General features: G+C 40.9%; 2 protein-coding genes across 1 annotated transcript; both read left to right on the top strand.

Moving 5' to 3' along the window:
- LOC109490533 (olfactory receptor 56A4-like) overlaps nt 1–22292 on the top strand; it is a 195089-nt gene that overhangs the window by 150173 nt on the left and 22624 nt on the right.
- LOC100482529 (olfactory receptor 56A1) lies at nt 19251–20295 on the top strand. Its single transcript, XM_002925003.4, is given in 2 exon segments — nt 19251–19531; nt 19533–20295. Coding segments are annotated over 2 exon segments (942 nt in total). The 5' UTR covers nt 19251–19352.

Here is a 22292-nt window from a genome sequence, read left to right as displayed (position 1 = left end):
CTGGAGTTTTATTATTTGGAAGGTTGTTTATCACTGACTCAATTTCTTCATAGTTAATTGGCCTATTTAAGAAATCTATTTCTTCCTGTTTCAGTCTTGGTAGTTTATAGGTTTCCAGGAAGGCCTCCATCTCTTCCAGATTGTTTAGTTTTTTGGCATATAGCTGTTGATAAAAGTTTCTAATAATCCTTGCAATTTCAATGGTGCTGGTCGTGACCTCTCCCTTTTCAGTCATAATTTTAATAATCTCAGTCCTTTCTCTTTGTTTTTGGACAAGTTTTGCCAGTGGTCTATCAATTTTATGGATTCTCTCAAAGAACCAGCTTCTAGTCCTGTTGATCTGCTCTACTGTGGTTCTGGTCTCTAATTCATTGATTTCTGCTCTAATCTTGGTCAACTCCTTCCTTGTCAGTGGGTTAGGCCTGTCCCTCTGTTGCTGTTCCAGTTTCTTGAGGTGAGAATATAGAAACTGCATTTTAGATTTTTCTATTCTTTTGAGTGAGGCTTGGATGGCTATGTATTTCCCCCTTAGGACTGCCTTTGCAGTATCCCATAGGTTTTGGACCGTTGTGTATTCATTCTCGTTGGTCTCCATAAATTGTTTAATTTGTTTTTTGATTTCCTGGTTTATCGAGTCATTCTTGAGCAGGATGGTTCTTAGCCTCCAAGTGTTTGAGTTTCTTCCAGGTTTTTCCTTGTGGTTGAGTTCCAATTTCAGAGCGTTGTGGTCTGAGAATATGCAGGGGATAATTTCAATCTTTTGGTATTGGCTGAGACCTGTTTTGTGTCCCAGAGCATGATCTATTCTTGAGAATGTTCCATGGGCATTTGAATAGAATGAGTATTCTTTGGTTCTGGGGTGTAGTGTTCTATATATATCTATGAGGTCCAACTCGTCGAGTATGGCATTCAAAGCCTTTGATTCTTTGCTTAGTTTTTGCCAGGGTGTTCTGTCTATTTCTGATAGTGGGGTGTTGAGGTCCCCTACTATTACTGTGTTCTTATCTATATGTCTCTTTATTTTGGTTAAGAGTTGGCTTGTGTATCTTGCTGCTCCCCTGTTGGGGGCATATATATTAATAATTGTCATATCCACTTGTTGAATACTTCCTTTAAGAATAATATAGTGCCCTTCTGTATCTCTCTCTATGGCCTCTAGTTTAAAATCCAGTCTATCTGATATGAGAATTGCTACTCCAGCTTTCTTTTGAGGTCCATTTGCGTGGAAGATGGTACTCCATCCCCTTACTCTAAGTCTGAATGCATCTTTGGGTTCAAAATGAGTCTCTTGTAGACAGCAAATGGATGGGTCATGTCTTTTTATCCAATCTGCAACCCTGTGGCGTTTTATGGGAGAGTTTAAGCCATTTAGATTGATAGAGATTATTGACAGATATGATTTTAATGATGCCATTTCTCTTTAAAGTCTTTGTATCGGTTGTGACTTGCTGCTCTGTATCACTCTTGGGGCCTTTTTACCTTTATAGAGCCCCCCTTAATATCTCCTGTAGGGCTGGTTTCGTGGTTACGAAATTGGTTAATGATTGGCGATTTTGGAACGTCTTTATTTCTCCATCAATTCTGAATGACAGCTTTGCTGGATAAAGGATCCTTGGCTGCATGTTTTTCTCTGAAAGAGCTTTAAAAATGCCCCCCCAAGCCTTTCTCTCATTCCAGGTCTCTGTAGACAGGTCTGACGTAATCCTGATACCTTTGCCTTGGTACGTGAGAAATTTCTTTGCCCTGGCCGCTTTCAATACTGTATCCTTGGATCTAATATTTGCGAATTGCACTATGACATGCCGTGGCGTAGGTTTGTCCTGGTTGAGCTTGGATGGGGTCCTCTCTGCCTCTTGGACACGAATGCTTGTTTCCCTTGCTAGATTAGGGAAGTTTTCAGCTACAATTTGTTCAAATATCTCTTCTAGACCTCTGTTTTTCTCCACCCCTTCAGGGATGCCGATGATTCTGACATTGGATCGTTTCATAGAGTCAGTAATCTCCCGTAATCTACATTCGTGGGCGTGGATTTTTTTAAGACCAGCTTCTATTTTCGTTTTTTCTTCTACTAACCCATCCTCCAATTCGCTAACGCGTTCCTCTGCCTCGGTGACCCTGGCCGTCAGAGCCTCTAGTTTTGACTGTATTTGGCCCATAGAATTTTTAATTTCTGTCAGATTCGCTCTCATTTCTGCCCTTAGGGATTCTATATTCTCAGCAACGCTTTCTCTGATGCTTTTTTCAAGTTTACTCATCATCTTGACCATTGTTGCTCTGAATTCCATTTCTGATAATTGGGATACATCCATATGTATTAATTCTGTGGCCGAGGCCAATTCTGTGGCAGAGGCCACAGACTCATTATCTTTTCTTTGCTGGGGGGGACTTCTCCTTCTCGTCATTCTGATGAAGAGAGATTGCAGGGTTGTCCAGAGCCCAAGTGTTGACTGGGACCCAGGCCGTGCGCCCTTGTTTTATAGAGATCTTAGGGATGTGGGCTTCTTCCTTAAAGAGTTTATTTATTTATTTGAGAGAGAGAGAGACAGTCAGCAAGAAAGGGAACCCAAGCAGAGGAGTGGGAGAGGAAGAAGCAGGTTCCCGGTGGAGAAGCCCGATGAAGGACTCCTTACGGAGCGTTGTGATCACACCCTAATCCGAAGACAGGTGCTTGGTGACTGCGCCACTCAGGCGCTCCGGGTTGTGGGCTTCTTGATTTTTCAGCCTGCCTTCTGGGGGAGGGGCCTGCCTGCAGGTACTCAGAAAACCCTGTTTGGGTAGAGTCTCTGTGTCCCTTGCGAGGGGGGATGGGGATGGGCACCCTGTGAGCCGGTATTTCCGGGCTTTTGTTCTCTGGCGGCTTTCCCTGGCGGTTTGCTATGCCTCTTCTGAGAGAGCAGCAGCGGCTGAAATTCAGCCTCTGTCTCAGAACAGAGGGATCGCGGATCGTTCTCCACTGATGTTCTGGCCACTTTAACTCTGTTTCTGTTGGTGCTGCTCAACCCTGCAGCATCCCGGGCTGTGCGCCCCACACCCGGCGTCCCAGCCCTCACTTCCAGGGCCGGCACGTCTCTGTCCTTTGTGTTTCCAACCCCGCCCGCCGCCAGCCGCCCCGCGCGGGCTCCCGGAGCTCCCCGTCTCAGTCTGGTGTCTCGCGGGTGCTGACCGCGAGTCCGCCTGCTCCCCCGTTCAGGTGGCCCTCCACCCGCCAGCCGCCAGCCGCCCCCTCCCGGAGCTCCCGGTCTCAGCCTCGATCCAGTGAGCACACCGGAGCTCCGGAGCTCCGTGAGATGCTTGGTGGTGCACGCTCCCGGCTCACGGACTCAGTCTGCCGTTTCCAGAGTGCGGGTCCGCGGTCCGCCCGCTCCCCGGTGCAGGTGGCCCGCCAGCCGCCCTGCGCGCGCGCTCCTGGAGCTCGCGTTCTAAGTCTGTTGTCTCGCGGGTGCCGTCCGCGAGTCCGCCTGCTCCCCCGTGCAGGTGGCCCGCCAACCGCCAGCCGTCCCGCGTGCGCTCCCGGAGCTCCCTTCTCAGCCTGCTGTCTCAAGCGTGCGGGTCCGCAGTCTGTCTGCTCCCCCTTGCAGGTGGCTACCGCTTCCCGGCGCCCTGACACGGCGGCTCCCTCCCCCTTCTGTTTAGCTTCCGATATCTGTGCGCGGTTTCACGGCTCCCCGCTTCGTACCTCGATACTCAGCGCTGGAGATGTTCATTTGTAGAGATCCAGATGTATCTTCCTGCGTCTCAGGCTGATTCCGTGGATGTTCCTGCTGGTCTGGTACCTATCCAGCTCAACTCAGGGGACCGGCTGAAAAAGGGGTCCCCTACTCCTCCGCCATCTTAACCCATTCCCAAGCATCTCGATAATTGTCTTTCTATACTTGACTTATTTCACTTAATAAGAACATTTCTCACATCTGCATTAAGCTTTAACTTTTCCCGGTCCTTTCCCTAACTTATAATTCTGCCATCCACACATACATACCTACATTGGTTTAGAGATTTCTTCATTCTGGTTTTTCTATAAGGCCAGTGCAGTTGATTTATAAATTTCAGAAATATTTGAAAGCATATGACCCAAGCCTAGAACATTTCACTATATTCTAGAAATTTTACTGTATTATTATTTTCTTTGTATCTCTTTAGTCATTAGATTTCAAACTATATTACAAAGCTAATAGTTTTATAATAGTAATAGTTCTGATAGTAATCAAAACAATGTGGTATTGGCATAAAAGCTGTCACACAGATCAGTGGATCAGAATAGAGTCCCTAGAAATAAACTCATGCATATATATTCACAATTTATTAGGGCAAAGCAACTACAAATATGCAGTGGGAGAAGGATTATCTCTTCAATATATGGTGTTGGGAAAACTGGATATCCATATGCAGAAGACTGAAATTGAACTTAATCTTACACCATACACAATAATCAACTCAAAATGGATTAAAGACCTGAATGTAAGACCTGAAACCATAAACTCTTCAAAGGAGACATAAGAGGTAAACTTTTTGACACTGGTCTTCTTAATGATTTTTTGGATTTGGTATCATAAAAAAAAGCATCAAAGGCCAAAATAAACAAGTGGCAGAACATCAAACTACAAAGCTTCTGCATAGAAAGGAAACCATCAACAAAGTCAAAGAGCAGTCTATGGAATTGGAGAAAATATTTATAATCATATATCTGATAAAGGATTAATATCCAAATCATATGGATATTATACAAGTTAAGAAGATCTTTTACAAATTAACAGCAAAAAAACCAAACAGTCCAATTAAAAATGGGCAGAGGAACTGAATAGACATTTTTCCATAAAAGATGTACAATTGGCCAACAGGTGCATGAAAAAATGCTCAACATCACTGATCATCCGGGAAATGCAACCCAAAACCACAATGAGGTATCACCTCTTAACTGTTAGAATGACTATCATCAAGAAGACAAGAGTTAACAAGTATTGGTGAGACTGTGGAGAAAAGGAAACTTTTCAAAAAAAGATTTTATTCATTTATTTGTCAGAGAGAGAAAGAAAGCACAAGCCGGGGGAGCAGAAGGAGAGGGAGAAGCAGGTTCCCTACTGAGGAAGGAGCCTGATGGATCCCAGGACCCTGGGATCATGACCCGAGGTGAACGGAGATGCTTAACCAACTAAGCCACCCAGGTGTCTCAGAAAAGGAAACTCTTGTGGACTGTTAATGGGAATATAAATTGGTGCTGCTACTATGGAAAGCACCATAGAGGTTCCTCAAAACAGTGAAAGTAGAACTACCATACAGTTCAGCAGTCCCACTTCTAGGTATATATTCAAAGGAAATGAAATTAGTATCTCAAAGAGATATCTGCATCCCTGGGTTCATTGCAGCATAATTTACAATAGCAAGACATGGAAATAGCCTAAGTGTTTCTCAACAGATGAATGCATAACAGATTAATGAATAACAGACTGTGATATATATATATATGGTATATTGTAGAATATATATATATATTGAATATATACATATATATTCATGCACACATGTACAATAGAATATTATTCCACCATGAAAAAGGAAATCCAGTCATTTGCAACAACATGGATGGACCTTGAGAGCATTATGCTAAGTGAAATAAGTTAGAGAAAGATAAATACTGTATGTAAAATCTTAAAAAAAACCAAACTCATGGAAACAGAGAACAAATTGGTGGTTTCCACAGGCAGGGTATGGGGTTGGGGGAAATGGGTGAAGGTGGTCAAAGGTACAAACTTCCAGTTATAAGATAACTTCTAAAGATGTGGGGAAAAAAAGGGAACTTTGAGTGAGAGAAGTAAATCATGTTGTCAGTCCAACATCTTGAATCAAAACTATTACAATTGTAGCTAAATTTTGTGATTTTACTTTGTTGTATGTACTCCATGCTAGACCAGACTCCAAGAAGGCAGGAGTCTTATATATTTCATTTACTTTTCTTTTCTTTTTTTTTTTTTTTAAAGATTTTATTTATTTGACAGAGAGAGAGACAGCCAGCGAGGGAGGGAACACAAGCAGGGGGAGTGGGAGAGGAAGAAGCAGGCTCCCAGTGGAAGAGCCTGATGTGGGGCTTGATCCCAGAACTCCAGGATCACGCCCTGAGCCGAAGGCAGACGCTTAACCACTGTGCCACCCAGGCGACCCTCATTTACTTTTCAATACCGAGTGTCTGACTTACTCCTCAGCACAACAAACATCCTCAATAATTCTTTGTGATACTAGACTCAGTTAATGCACAAACCTGATATAATGAGTGCTCTCTTTTTCCTTTTATTAAATTTTAATGTGATTTTCTGTTTAGGACTAGTGGAACAAATTTTCCATCCAACAATTAGCTGTTCCTCATCTGAGAGAGACAGGGTGCCTCCCTAAGAGTTGAAGCTTAGGAGTGCTCTTGGAGATAAAAAGTGCAGATTTCTCACTGTTTAACCCCTCTGCGTTCCTAGCAGTAGAGAATGCTCACAAGGAATTAAAGAGGGAGTAGAGTGAAAATAGTTGAACCCAGTAAATTGCATATGCATGGCTCTCCGGTACATCATTATTGGAAAATGAAGGTGGGATCTGAAGACAAAGAGGAGGCCATCAATTTCATTCTCTTAATTTTATGTCTTAAAACCCCAACACACTCCCTTTCTGTACACAGATATGGTGAGATTTTGTTTGAAAATTTGGTTATAATACAAATACCCAGTAATTTGTAAGGAGAATTTGGAGCTGTAGCAGAATGTACAACAGTATGGAAATTCCTCAAAAAGTTAAAAATAGAATTACCCTATGACCTGGCAGTTGCACTACTAGGTATTTATGCACGGAATACAAAAATATTGATTTGAAGGGTCATATGGACCCAGATGTTTATAGCAGCATTATCAACAGTAGCCAAATTATGGAAGGAGCTCAAATGTCCATTGACTGATGAATGGATAAAGAAGATGTGGTATATAAGTAATGGAATATTACTCAGGTATAAAAAATGAAGTCTTGGCATTTGCAATGACATGGATGGAGCTAGAGTGTATTATGCTAAGTGAAATAAGTCGGAGAATGACAAATACCATATGATTTCACTTATATGTGGAATTTAAGAAACAAAACAGATGAACATAGGGGGAGGGGGAAAAGGGAGTGAGGCAAACCATAAGAGACTGTTAACTAGAGAGAACAAAATGAAGGTTGATGGAGGGGAGGTGGGTGGGGGATGGGCTAGGTGGGTGATGGGTATTAAGGAGGGCATTTATTGTCATGAGCACTGGGTGTTATATGTAAGTCATGAATCACTAAATTCTACTGAAACCAAAATTACACTATGTGTTAACTAACTAGAATTTAGATAAAAATTTGAAAAAAATGCAAAAAGATGGCTGTTTTTCAGATTTCTTTCTGTGAAAGAGATCATTGGCTCTTATACAGGTGAGTTTATGATACTTGGATACAAAGCAAAATAGAGTCCACTACTATACTTACAGATCCTCCAGACAGGCCATGAAACAGATAGAACATATTTCCTATGTTCGAGATGCATTAACCCCACCCAGTGCTCCCAACCATTTCTGCCCTATTGTATTAGTGTTCCTTCATCTTTTATGGAAAAACAAACAAGGGAGAGGAGAAGGGGGAAGATAGACGAGAAGTTTCACTCCTATTATTTCCCTCTTGTGGTGAGAGGAGCAAAAGGCTTCCTCCATGGAAGTGGAGTGGAAGAAATAAAGTTCTTCCCTAATAGATTGCAAGTGGCTCCTTTCACATTCTTTGGGTGAGACTGATAATGTTACATGGGAGTTGGAAAATGTGGGGAGATGGAGGACACTCTTTTTGTGTTGGCTCATAAATTATGTCTTAATAAATTTTGAAAGAATGAAAACTTACAGAGTGTATTCTCTAACCAACATAATTATATTGAAACCAATAATAATAGGATGTCATGAAAAGCTCCAAACACTTGGAAATTAAATAACACACATCTAAATAATTCATGGCTCAAATAAGAAATTACACAGAATGTTAGAAAATATTTCAAATTAATTGATAATAACATATAGTAAAAGTTCTGGAATGCAAATAAAGAGAAATTAGAGGAAAAATTATACTTTTAAACACTTATGTAGTATAAATTATTGATATTTGTATCTAAATTATATATTTAGTATAAATTATCTAAGTTGCCAAGAATTTAGAAAAATAAAAATAAATTAAGCCTAAGGTAAACAAAAGTAAGGAATTAAGATAAAAGTAGGATCAATAAAATAGAGAACAAAGAAAATCAAGATCTTGAAGTCGAATATTAGGAAAGAGCAATAAAATCAACAAAGCCCTAATAACACTTATCAAGAACAAATAGAAAAGGAGGTGATATCATCAAGATGGTAACAGAAGTTGACTGACGTTTGTCCCCTTCACAAGAAGACCAACTAGAGCTATGTATAGACAAGACACCATTGTGAAAATTCCATAACCAAGGGGTGAGGCTGTAGCATCCTCCTGGACCACAGAGACCCAGAAAGACTCCATTAGAAGAGTAAGAGTGAGGTTTCACTTTGCCTGCTTTGAACCTCTCCCAGGACAGCACGGCACTGCACTGAGAAGTCCTAACCAGTTTCTCCAGCGATAAAGGAGAGCTCAGTATGGACATCCAGCTCCATCAACATTGCAGGGTGCTTTCTGGGAGGCCCACTCAGGTCTTGCCTCAGAGGGATCATGAGTTAATCTGCATGGCTTGACCACTAGGCATGAAAGAGAGATGGGAATGGGGGTAGGGGTTTATCACAATCAGTGCTCAGATGCTGGAGGTCACCCCTCCTGCTGCAGTAGAACCTGAGTAGAGACTCAGCCAGTGGTTGACCCCATCTGCAGAGCTGAGCTCATGGATCCATCTGGCCAGTGAGCTCAGTTGGCAGTTCTGCCTGATTTGAGTCCCCGGTCAATAGGCATTACCAGCCTTGGAGTCTATTCTATGACCCCATCCAGGCAGGGAAATAAATTCACAGCCCCACTCACTGTTGAGCATAGGCTCTGGTTGTGCTTGACCAGGAAGCCTTGTACTGGTCAAATGATAAAAAATGATTTTCAAAGAATGATGAAATGATAAAGTGAGAAAAAATGATAAAAAATACTCCACCCTAAACAAACCAAAACCAGCAGCCCTGTGCAACTGTTGAGCATAGCCTCTAGCCTAGGCTACAATCTCACTCAGCCTATGTTCCTGCCTGATTATTGAACACAGCCCATGGCCTTGCCTGTGCAGACAGTCCAGCCAGTAACCCTGCCCAATCAAAGTGCATAGCCTGTAGACGTACCCAGCCGGGAAACCTGGACAGTGCCTTGACCTGGCCACAGTAGCAAGCCCTGTGGCACTGCTGCTACCAGCTGACCTGTTCAGTACCCCAAGCTGAGCTGAATAGCAAACCTGTAGAGTATGGAAAGGAGACTGCTTACTCCAATGCACAGATAGCAATGCAAGGATAAAAGGATCCCGAAGATTCAGGTAAACACAACACCACCAAAAGAATCTAATAAAACTCTAATAAGAAAATGGTGATGTAGGAACTGACAAGGAATTCGGAGTAGTCCTTTTAAAGAAGTTCAGTGAACTACAAGAACACATAGACATACAACCAAATAAAACAAGGTTAACAATGCATGAACAAAATGAGTATGTTCGTAAAGAAATATTAGGAAATGATTAAAAAAAAGAAAGAGTCTTTTCTTCACTTTCTTTTTCTTCTTGTTTGGTAAAGGAGAAAAAAAAATCACAAAATGAATCTGAATTGTTTTACCTTAATTTCATCATCACAAACCCCCAGAGATATTTAACAATGTCTGTGACTGAAATAATCACTCCCTCAGAAAGTTGTTCTTTCTTTTTTTACTTTCTTTCTTTCTACCCCACCGTTTTTTTTTTGCCTTCCACTTTTTAAAAAATTATTATGTTCAATTAGCCAACATATAGTACATCATTAGTTTTTGATGTAGTGTTCAGCGATTCATTAGTTGCACATAGCACCCAGTGCTCATTACAACACATGCCTTCCTTAATACCCATCACCCAGTTACCCCATCCCCCCATCCACCTCCCTTCTGTAACCCTCAGTTCGTTTCTTGGAGTCCAGAGTCTCTCATGGTTCATCTCCCTCTCTGATTTCTTCCCCTTCAGATTTCCCTCCCTTCCCCTATGGTCCTCCATGCTATTGCTTATGTTCCATGTATGAGTGAAACCATATGACAATTGCCTTTCTCTGCTTGACTTACTTCACTTAGCATAATACCCTCCACTTCCATCTATGTCGATGCAAATAGTGGGTATTCATCCTTTCTGATGGCTGAGTAATATTCCATTCTATATATGAACCACATCTTCTTTGTCCACTCATCTGTTGAACAGCATCTCAGGTCCCTCCACAGTTTGGTTATTGAGGACATTGCTGCTATGAATATTGGGGTGCATGTGTCTCTTCACTACACCTGTGTCTTTGGGGTTAATACCTAGTAGTGCAATTGCTGGCTCATAGGATAGCTCTATTTTTAACATCTTGAGGAACCTCCATACTGTTTTCCAGAGTGGCTCTACCAGCTTGCCTTCCCACCACATCCTCGCCAACATTTGTTGTTCCCTGTCTTCTTAATTTTGACTTTCTAACTGGTGTAGAGTGGTATCTCATTGTGGTTTTGATTTGTATTTCCTTGATGGCTTGTGATGTTGAGCATTTTTTCATGTGTCTGTTGGCCATTTGTATGTCTTCTTTGGAAAAGTAACTGTTCATGTCTTCTGCCCATTTCTTGACTGGATTATTCATTTTTTGAGTGTTGAGTTTGAGAAGTTCTTTGTAGATCTTGGATATCACCCCTTTATCTGTAATGTCATTTGCAGATAACTTCTCCCATTCCGTGGGCTGCCTTAGTTTTGTTGACTGTTTCCTTTCCTGGGCAAAGCTTTTTATCTTGATGAAATCACAAAAGTTCATTTTTGCTTTTGTTTCACTTGCCTTTGGAGATGTGTTTTGAAATAGAAACCAGATGAACAGTAGAACAGATCAATGAAACTAGAAGCTGGTTCTTTGAAACAATGAATAAGATTGATAAACTGTGGGCCAGACTTATTCAAAAGAAAAGAGAGGGGCATCTGGGTGGCTCAGTTGGTTAAGTTTCTGCCTTCAGCTTGGGTCATGATCCCAGGGTCCTGGGATTGATTCCCGCATCAGGTTCTCTGCTTGGCAGGGAGCCTGTTTCTCCCTCTCCCTCTGGTCCTCCCCTCTGCATGTGCTCTCTCTTTCTGCCTTTGTCAAATAAATACAAAAAGAAAGGACTCAAATTAATAAAACCATGAATGAAAGGGGAGAGATCACACTAACACCAAGGAAATAGAATTATTAGAACTTATTACCAGCAACTATCTGCCAACAAATTAAGCAACCTGGAAGAAATGGATGCATTTGTGGATACTTATAAACTACCAAGACTGAAACAGAAGAAATAGAGAATCTGAATGGACCAATAACCAGCAAGGAAATCGAAACAGTAATCAAAAACCTCCCAAAAAACAAGAGTCCAGGGCCAGATGGCTTCCTAGGGGAATTCAACCAAACATTTAAAGAAGAAATATTCTATTCTACGGAACCTGTTCCCCAAAAAAATAGAAATGGAAGGAAAACTTCCAAAGTCCTTCTATAAGGCCAGCATTACACTGATCCCAAAACCAGGCAAAGGCCCCATCAAATAGGAGAATTACAGACCAGTATCCCTGATGAACACGGATACCAAAATACTGAACAAGATCCTGCTAATAGGATCCAACATTACATTAAAAATATTATTCACCAGGACCAGGTGGGATTTATTCCAGTATTCCCTAATCAATAGATGTGATAGATCACATTAACAAACAGAGACAAGAACCATGTGATCCTCTCAATTGGTGCAGAAAAAGATTTGACAAAATACAGCACCCTTTCCTGATTAAAACTCTTTAAAGTAAGGGATAGAGGGAACATACCTCAATATCATAAAAGCCATTTATGAAAAGCCCAGAGTGAATATCATTCTTAATGAGGAAAAACTGAGACTTTTCCCTTAACATCAGGAACACGACAGGGATGCCCACTCTCACCACTTTTGTCCAACATAGTACTAGAATTCCTAGCCTCAGCAATCAGACAACAAAAAGAAATAAAAGACATTCAAACTGGCAAAGAAGAAGTCAAACTCTCTCTCTTCATGGATGACATGATACTTTATGTGGAAAACCCAAAGACTATACCCCCAAATTACTAAAACTCATAAAGCAATTAGCAATGTGGCAGGATACAAAATCAATGCACAGAAAGCAGTTGCATTTCTATACATTAACAATGTAAATGAAGAAAGAAAAATTAAGGAATTGATTCCATTCACAATAACACCAAAAACCATCAGATACCTAGGAATCAACCTAACCAAAGAGGTAAAGGAACTATACTCTAGAAACTACAGAACACTTATGAAAGAAATTGAGGAAGACACAAAGAGTTGGAAAAACATTCCATGCTCATGGATTGGAAGAAGAGATATTGTTAAAATGTCTATGCAGCCCAGAGCAATCTACATATTCAGTGCAATCCCTATCAAAATACCATCGATGTTTTTCACAGAGCTGGAACAAATAATCCTAAAATTTGTATGGAACCAGAAAAGACCCTGAATCACCAAGGGAATGTTGAAAAAGAATGCCTGACTTCAAGCTATATTAGAGTTGTGATCATCAAGACAGCATGGTGCTGGCACAAAAACAGACACATAGACTGATGGAACAGAACAGAGAGCGCTGAAATGGACCCTCCACTCTATGGTCAACTGATCTTTGACAAAGCAGAAAAGAAAGTCCAATGGAAAAAAAGCCAGTCTCTTCAAGAAATGGTGCTGGGAAAATTGGACAGCCACAAGGAGAAGAATGAAACTGGACCATTCTTTTACACCATACACAAAGTTAAACTCAAAATGGATGAAAGACCTAAATGTGAGACAGGAATTCCTCGAAATCCTAGAGGAGAACGTAGGCAGTAACCTCTTCCCCATTGGCCACAGTCTCTGCTTTCAAGAAAAGTTGTTCTAAATACACTGGAGAGGTAGGAAGTGGTCAGATTATGTATGACCTTGATTTCATTAATTAGGTAAAAATGTGTTGATCCTACAATATTCTAAACACTGTGTGAGACACCACATTAATAGGGAACAAAACTGACAGGGATCTGTCCACCCAATTCATGTGTAGTGTTGAGTAGTCCATAATAAGAAAGCAAGTTTTATTTAATGAAGAATGGGAAGCTACTGATATTATAATGTAATATGAAAACTGTAAAGATAAGGGCAGTGACCTTAACTACTTTATTCATCGTTTGATGCCTGTGACTATTCTAGTGCTGGTGATATGGTTGGTAATAATAGATAAATATTTATTGAATGACTGAGATTTACATAGGGTAAATTAGTCACCCACATCCGTACAGATATCAAATAGCAGAGTTGAATTCAGGATCATATAAAAAACAGGTAATAGGATAGTTTCATTAAGAAATTCTGGGAAGGTTCAATATAACATTTCAGCATGTTGGAAGTGGTGTAATGTTTAGAAGGATGGTCTGTGGAGTCAAGCTGATAGAGATAGATTTGAATTTTAAGTTAGTTTCAAATCCTGTCCTTTGCATTGCAACTCATGGCACCCAGTAGCATCATAACATAAGGTGAGATGAAGGTTCCCAAGAGATCTGCTTATAGACCCGAGGGCTTTAGTAACCCAAACTAGGACTGTTCCCAGATGGCGTGGAGAAGGGGGTGGGACAGTGCGAGGAACTGACTGCAGATCATAAAACCCTCTAGATTTTTTCATCAGAGCCAAGGAAGCAGTTCTGGCTCTGGTTACTGGATGCAGGGACTTGACTCCTTTAGCAGACTCAATCTATTGCATCATTGGTGAGTTTCAGGGCAAGGGAAGAAAATCATGCTGTGCTGGGCCCACAGCAGCTAAGTTGCCAGAAGATTCATAACAGGAGACTTTCTCTGCATTCTTATATTGGCTCCCATGATATGGGAAGTTGGTCATGGGTGGTGGTACTAGATGCACTAACATTCAGAAGAGACTATCTAGAGTCTCAGCAATTCCATATCATGTTTTGAGTTTAAGTATGACACTGAGCACCTAGGTCCATGAGGATCAGGGAAAAAGCTGGTGAAGAAATTTGGTTGTTGCCTTCCCCCATCATGTTTGAGCAGAATAGTGTTAACAAGAGGGTTATTTTACAGGATTCATATTCAACAGAAGCAGATCTCTCTGTGATTTTCTCCCAGTGGTCCTAGTTTTTATCTCTTCCTTTTGAAAGTCAGTTATGTATTTGGGAGGCATCACTTAGGTAAAACATCTTCACTTTCATAAATTGTTCCTCATCATGAGTTCTTAAGGATCTTTTTATCCTGGACATCTTCTAGGTGGTAGTTTCAAAATATAACTAAAATCAAGATACAATGAACTGGACACTATTCTAAGCATGGGTGAAACAAAGCAAAGCAGAATAAAAGAATAATCACCTTCCTTCTGATCACTGTTACTTCCTTTAGTAGATAGACAGTTTCTAATTTTTATTAACTGAATATGTCAAAACTTTGACTCATATTCATGTCCAAACTTCTACTTGGCAATATATCCAGGCATTTGACCTTTTGCTCTATACCTATTCCTTTGTATCCCCTCCTCTTTAATCCTTTATATTAAGTACACTCTTCTTAGTGAAATCAAGGTAGCAGAAGGATGAGCTTAATTTAGAACCATTCCTTACAGTATGAGGAAAGAATGAAGACAGGGAGTTGGATGGATAAGAGACTGGGTTTTGTGAAGTATGTTCATGCATGGGGGCTACACCTAAGGGAAGGAAAAAGAACAAAAAAGAGCCAAGGAAGGGATTTTTCAGGGGTTGCAGAATAGGCAGGAAAAGATAATAAGTACAGGGTGAGAAATAAAAGTAACAGTGGTTTGAACTATATCCTATGTGCTGTGATTTCCAATTCTTCTTCCTTTAACTCCAAGTTTTCAAAAGAATTCAAACTCTTTTCTACAGAAGTCAGACTCATGTATATTTTGATAGCTTACAGATTCTACAATTTCAACAGATCAAAATTGGATCCATCATCTCTGCCTCTAAAACATACATCAAATATTTCACAGCCTGTCTTGTGAAATTCAGTCATTTAATCCAGAAGAGTTAAGAATTAAGAATTCTTAACCTCTCTTCTTCTATATAACCACTCAGTCTAATCTTTGCTTATGCCTATATTTATATCTTTAATTATATACCTCTAATTATGATCCTTTTCTACATCTTTAGAGCCATTCTAGAGGCATTTATTTACACAGTGACCAGTTCTCAACTGAACTATTGAAGCCAACAGTCACCTCTTTTTAGATGTCCTTTGTCTCTTCTGGTTCCTTATGTTTGGGTGTAAAAGGAAAAGGAATAAGAGAGATTTGGTATCTTTGTTCAAAACTGAAATCATGGTCTTTACAACAAATGGGGATGTGGGATAGATATAGAAATTTATTAAGACACAAGAGAGTTTTAATCAGGAATGGATATTGTATTTTGTTAAATGCTTTTTTCCTGCATCAATTGAGAGGATCACATGGTCCTTGCCTTTTCTTTTATTGATGTGCTCTAGCACGTTGATTGATTTGTGAATGTTGAACCACCCTTGCATCCCAGGAATAAAACCCAGTTGGCCCTGATGAATTATCCTTTTAATGTATCTTATTAGCTAGGATCTTGTTGAGTATTTTGGCATCGATGTTCATCAGGGATATTGGTCTGTAATTCTCCTTTTTGATGGGGTCTTTGCCTGGTTTTGGGATCAGTGTAATGCTGGTCTTATAGAAGGAGTTTGGAAGTTTTCCTTCTGTTTCTATTTTTTTGGGAACAGCTTCAGTAGAATAGGTATTATTTCTTCTTTAAATGTTTGGTAGAATTCCCCTGGGAAGCCATCTGGCTCTGGACTCTTGTTTTTTGGGAGGTTTTTGATTACTGCTTCAGTTTTGTTACTGGTTATTGGTCTATTCAGATTGTCTATTTCTTCCTGTTTCAGTCTTGATAGTTTGTAAGTTTCCATGAAGGCATCCATTTCTTACACGTTGCTTAATTTGTTGGCATATAGTTGCTGGTAATAATTTCTAATTTTCTATTTCCTTGGTGTTGGTCATGATCTCTCCCCTTTCATTCATGATTTTATTAATTTGGGCCCTTTTTCTTTTCTTTCGGATAAGTTTGGACAGTGGTTTATTGATCCTATTAATTCTTTCAAAGAACAAGTTTCTAATTTTGTTGATCTGTTCTGTTTTTCTGGTTTCTATTTCATTGATCTCTGCTCTAATCTTATTATTTCTCTTCTTCTGCTTGGTTTAGGTTTTATTTGCTGTTCTTTCTCCAGTTCCCTTAGGTATAAGGTTAGCTTGTGCATTTGGGATTTTTCTAATTTTCTGAGAGAGGCTTGGATGGCTATGTATTTCCCTCTTAGGACTGCCTTTGCAGTATCCCATAGGTTTTGGCCTGAAGTGGTTTTTTTTCTCATTAGTTTCCATGAATTGTTTAAGTTCTTCTTTAATTTCCTGGTTGACCCAATCATGCCTTAGCAGGATGCTCTTTAACTTCCAAGTCTTTGAATTCCTTCCAAATTTTTTCTTGTGATTGAGTTCCAGTTTCAAGGCATTGTGGTCTAATGTCATTCAAGGAATAATTTCAATCTTTTGGTATTGGCTGAGACCTGATTGGTGACTAGCATGTGGTCTGTTTTGGAGAAAGTTCCATGTGCATTTGAGAAGAAGGAGTATTCTGTTGTTTTAGGGTGGAATGATCTGTATGTATCTATGAAGTCCATCTCATCCCAATGTGTCATTCAAAGCTACATATAGAAGAATGAGACTGGACCATTCTCTTATACAATACACAAAGATAAATTCAAAATGAATGTATGACCTCAATGTGAGACAGGAATCCATTAAAATCCTAGAGGAGAACATAGGCAGTAACCTCTTTAGCATCGGCCATGTAACTTTTTTCAAGACACGTCTCCAAAGGCAAGTGAAACAAAAGCAAAAATGAACTTTTGTGATTTCATCAAGATAAAAAGCTTTGCCCAGGAAAGGAAACAGTCAACAAAACTAAGAGGCAGCCCACGGAATGGGAGAAGTTATCTGCAAATGACATTACAGATAAAGGGGTGATATCCAAGATCTACAAAGAACTTCTCAAACTCAACACTCAAAAAATGAATAATCCAGTCAAGAAATGGGCAGAAGACATGAACAGTTACTTTTCCAAAGAAGACATACAAATGGCCAACAGACACATGAAAAAATGCTCAACATCACAAGCCATCAAGGAAATACAAATCAAAACCACAATGAGATACCACTCTACACCAGTTAGAAAGTCAAAATTAAGAAGACAGGGAACAACAAATGTTGGCGAGGATGTGGTGGGAAGGCAAGCTGGTAGAGCCACTCTGGAAAACAGTATGGAGGTTCCTCAAGATGTTAAAAATAGAGCTATCCTATGAGCCAGCAATTGCACTACTAGGTATTAACCCCAAAGACACAGGTGTAGTGAAGAGACACATGCACCCCAATATTCATAGCAGCAATGTCCTCAATAACCAAACTGTGGAGGGACCTGAGATGCTGTTCAACAGATGAGTGGACAAAGAAGATGTGGTTCATATATAGAATGGAATATTACTCAGCCATCAGAAAGGATGAATACCCACTATTTGCATCGACATAGATGGAAGTGGAGGGTATTATGCTAAGTGAAGTAAGTCAAGCAGAGAAAGGCAATTGTCATATGGTTTCACTCATACATGGAACATAAGCAATAGCATGGAGGACCATAGGGGAAGGGAGGGAAATCTGAAGGGGAAGAAATCAGAGAGGGAGATGAACCATGAAAGACTGTGGGTCCCAGGAAACATACTGGGTGTTTCAGAGGGGAAGGGGGTGTGGGGACAGGATAAGAGGGTGATGGGTATTAAGGAGGGCATGTGTTGTGATGAGCACTGGATGTTACATGTAACTAATGAATTGTTGAACACTACATCAAAAACTAATGATGTACTATATACAGTGGCTAACTGAACATAATAATAATAAAAAAAGATATGAGAGACTTCAGCGTTTTGAATATCTATGGGAAGGATCTATGGAGAGATTGACTACACAGGAAATGGAATGGATAATTAAAAAGTCAAATTTCCTAAGAAGATCAGAGGTGGATAGACACTATCTCAGAGGTGGGAGGATTGTAATTAGGAGGGATAGATCTTTGAGTTGGCTAGATGTAAAGAGAAGATCAAGGTGTAGGTTTTGATGACTTTATGAGTCTATCATAGATATTGAGGAACTTGCATCTGATAGCCTCTGCTGTCTTTGTGATGCTGTTGGGGAGATGATCTTCTGAGAGAGGAGAGGATGGATTTACCACTTAGGAAATATTTAGAAAATGTAAAAAATTGCTTGCAATGAGTGAAGGAGCAAATGAACTAGGGGTTATTTTAATGGACTTGCTCATTAAGCACTCATTTAATGTTGGTGGTCATAAATGTTAATGAAAAGAGCCTACCTTTGAGCATAACTTTCTATAGGAACGTTGAACTCTATTTGTGCAGGCTTGAATTAAGCATATCCAGGATGAGTTGTGCTTGTGGTACAATAGGTCAGAATGATAGGGGATTTTATGGGACTTTCTTTATATTTAATCAAGGTTTATTTTTTTTTCTGCTTTGTCATAGGGTTGGAACTATATCATAAATTTTTCCATCTCAAATTGACTTTGATGTGTGATAAAAACTGAGGAAAAACTAATTTACCACTAATAAACCATGTCAGCAGTACTCGTTGAAAAGACCCACAGTTAAATATGACTTTATGATATCTTTACTATTCTAAATTACTCTGTAACTAGTGAACATTTCTGACCTGTGGGATCTATAATTAGTAAATTTGCTTTATTAGTATCACATGTCAGTCTTATTTGAAAAAAACTTTGTAGTTTTACAGTATGTTTTAATGAGGTAATTCTCATTTTCCTTCTAAACCTTGTGGGTAGCCTGTCTCATCTGTTCTTTCTGAATTAACTTTAGAAATAATTTGCTTATTCCCCTCCCTATTCACATTTATCTTCACTGAACTTTGCCTTCATTTGGGTTTGTTCTTTTATACTCAACAGTTTAATGGATGAGTAAGTGTTAGCATTTTGACAGTTTTGTTTTCTATTGACCCAATTCCTGTGTCTTGTTGTACATAAACGCAGGTGAAATCTCCTCAGTTTAGGATTTATCTCATGACATCACCCAGCAACTACTCCACTGCTCCAGTCTCCGAATTCCTCCTCATCTGCTTCCCTAACTACCAGAGTTGGCAGCACTGGCTGTCCCTGCCCCTCAGCCTGCTCTTCCTCCTGGCCATGGGGGCCAACGCCACCCTGCTGATCACCATCAGGCTGGAGGCCTCTCTCCATGAGCATGTACTACCTGCTCAGCCTCCTCTCCCTGTTGGACATGGTGCTCTGCCTGACCGTCATCCCCAAGGTCCTGGCCATCTTCTGGTTTGACCTCAAGTCCATCAGCTTCTCAGCCTGCTTCCTCCAGATGTTCATCATGAACAGTTTCCTGCCCATGGAGTCCTGCACATTCATGGTCATGGCCTATGACCGCTATGTGGCCATCTGTCACCCACTACGATACCCATCCCTCATCACTCACCAATTTGTTGCCAAGGCTAGTGTCTTCATTGTTACCCGAAATGCCCTTCTTACTGCACCTATTCCTATTCTCACTGCCCGGCTCCGTTACTGTGGGAAAAATGTCATTGAGAACTGCATCTGTGCCAACTTGTCCGTGTCCAGGCTCTCCTGTGACAATTTCACTCTTAACAGAATCTACCAATTTGTGGCTGGTTGGACTTTACTGGGCTCAGATTTCATCCTCATCTTCCTCTCTTACACCTTCATCCTAAGAGCTGTGCTTAGGTTCAAGGCTGAGGGGGCTGCTGTCAAAGCCCTGAGCACATGTGGCTCTCACTTCATCCTCATCCTGTTCTTCAGCACCATCCTGCTGGTTGTTGTGTTGACAAATGTGGCCAGAAAGAGGGTCCCCATGGACATCCTCATCTTGCTTAATGTCCTTCATCACCTCATACCTCCTGCCTTGAACCCTATCGTATATGGGGTTCGGACAAAAGAGATAAAACAAGGAATTAAGAAATTGCTCTGGAGAGGGATGTGAATATGTAAAATAGATTTCTAATTCCTTTTCTTCCTTCTCCTCAGTGATTTTGTCTAGGCAGTGAATTGGACAAAAGCTTGGTGAGTATTTATTTCACACTCTGAAGCTCACTTCATAATTGACCCAGATTTCTTCCTTTATTCTACTTGCCTGGTTTGGGTGAAGGTAGAAGAAGAAACTCATATTTCTTGAGTAACTGCTTTGAGCCTAGGCAATTTTATTTAAGTAAATTTAATCTTTCACAACATCTCTGTAGGTGTTATTACTTCCATTTTACATAGTAGAAAAAAAAAAAAGAGGCTTTTCAAGAGTGGAAAATGCCAAAGGCCACACTCTCTGGGAAATGGCAGAGATTGAAATCCAGACTCCAGAGCTTGGACTTCTACAGACATGCCCCTTCAAGTGCAATTGATGTTATCAGGCCTCTATCTCCTTTGCTTGTTCTTTGTCCTTCTGGATATCTATTTCCCACCTATACCTACTTCCTTGAGAACCAGCAGATTCTCAGAGAAGGCAGAGTCCTGCCTGACAAAGCATCCGCAGGCCTACAGAAGAAGGGTGTTCATAATAATATACAGCAATGCCAGCTTCCTATTCTAACCTACACAGTCTCACTACCTTCAGCGAGTCTTAGAAATGAGTGTAGGTTGAGAGAGAGAGGTGGGGAGAAAAGAAGCCATTTCTCAGAAAATGGGGAAACTGACCAGTACAATGGGTTGGCCACTTCCCCTAAATGTTTAAGCTACATATCCAGTGAACTGAAAATCAGGTCTTATTTGGTCTGTTGACTCCGCTCAAGAGCTCTAGTTGAAGGTGAGAAGCTGCAGCAAAGGGTCAGGTTTCTGGATAATAATGAGTCTAGTCGGGAGATGAGAAAAAAAATTGCACTGGTTATTTTCAGAGATTTAATGTAAGCAAATGGTTTAATGGATGTTGGAAACTTGAAACGAAAACAGGGGATGCTGAAGTAATTGCAGAGGTAGCCCCTGTGGGAAAAATCTTACACTTGAGAAGAATTTGGTCATTGGACCATAGAAGTTTGGAGATAGGCCCGTGGGACTGGGTCTCACAGCTCTGAGGAGGGTGCTGCTGTCAACCAGTATTGCTGTCACAGAAGCTCAGAGGACATGCCTTCGGAGCTGGGACTAAGATCTCTGAGGGTGGGACTCTATCCTGCTGCTGCTGGTACCCCAGAGGAAGTTCAGTGAGGCTGATTGGATGCTGGGAGTTCCAAACCCAAATCAAACTCAAACCCAACACCTACCCAACCAACCAGCAAATCCTGGAGACTAGAATCAACTCCACTCCCAGGTGAAGAGTCATTGCTCAGGGTACTGACAAGACAGGGACAGGAAGAAGCAAGTATCCGCTGCCCTGCTTTAGCCTCCCAGTCTTTTCCTGCTGTTCTCTGTGGGTAGAAACTAAAAGGGGGCCAGCTGACAAAGAAGAGTCCCAGAGTCCAAGTCCCAGCATCCGAGCAGATCTGGATGGTGGGTCTGGGGCTGAGAGACAAGAGTTCATGACTGTGAAGCTCCTGTCAGTTCTGAGTCTGAGGGCTGTGACCACATGAGGGACAACTGAGGCAGCACCCTGCAGTGCTCCCAGGGAGTGGACACAGACTCAAGTCCTCCCGTATGGGTATGCAAAGAGACATGGCATCATAACATGATGTTACAGGGGCAGCTTTCAAAGCCATGGAAGAGTCTGGAGCTAGCTCTGAGCAGGATAGAGAGTGACCACATTGCACTGCAGGGATTCCCCAGAGTAACTGCAGCTCAGGGCTGCTGTGGGCTCCAGGGCAGACTCTTCCAAAGCCACACTCAGTAACAGCAGGAAAGGAAAATGACATCCATTTGCCTACAAGAAGGGGCTCTTATTACCCTCAGGCTTGGCTCTCATTTCCTCAAGCCAGAGCCACAGGTGCGACTCAGCACTTGTCATTTTCCACAAGAGAATTCTCTCACAGGGCTTGCCTCCATCTCACAGCTGTTGGAAGA

Source organism: Ailuropoda melanoleuca, chromosome 8 (assembly GCF_002007445.2).
Source record: "Ailuropoda melanoleuca isolate Jingjing chromosome 8, ASM200744v2, whole genome shotgun sequence".
Taxonomy (NCBI): Eukaryota; Metazoa; Chordata; class Mammalia; order Carnivora; family Ursidae; genus Ailuropoda; species Ailuropoda melanoleuca.
The sequence above is the reverse complement of the archived record's forward strand: the minus strand, read 5'-3'. Positions and strand labels throughout refer to the sequence as shown.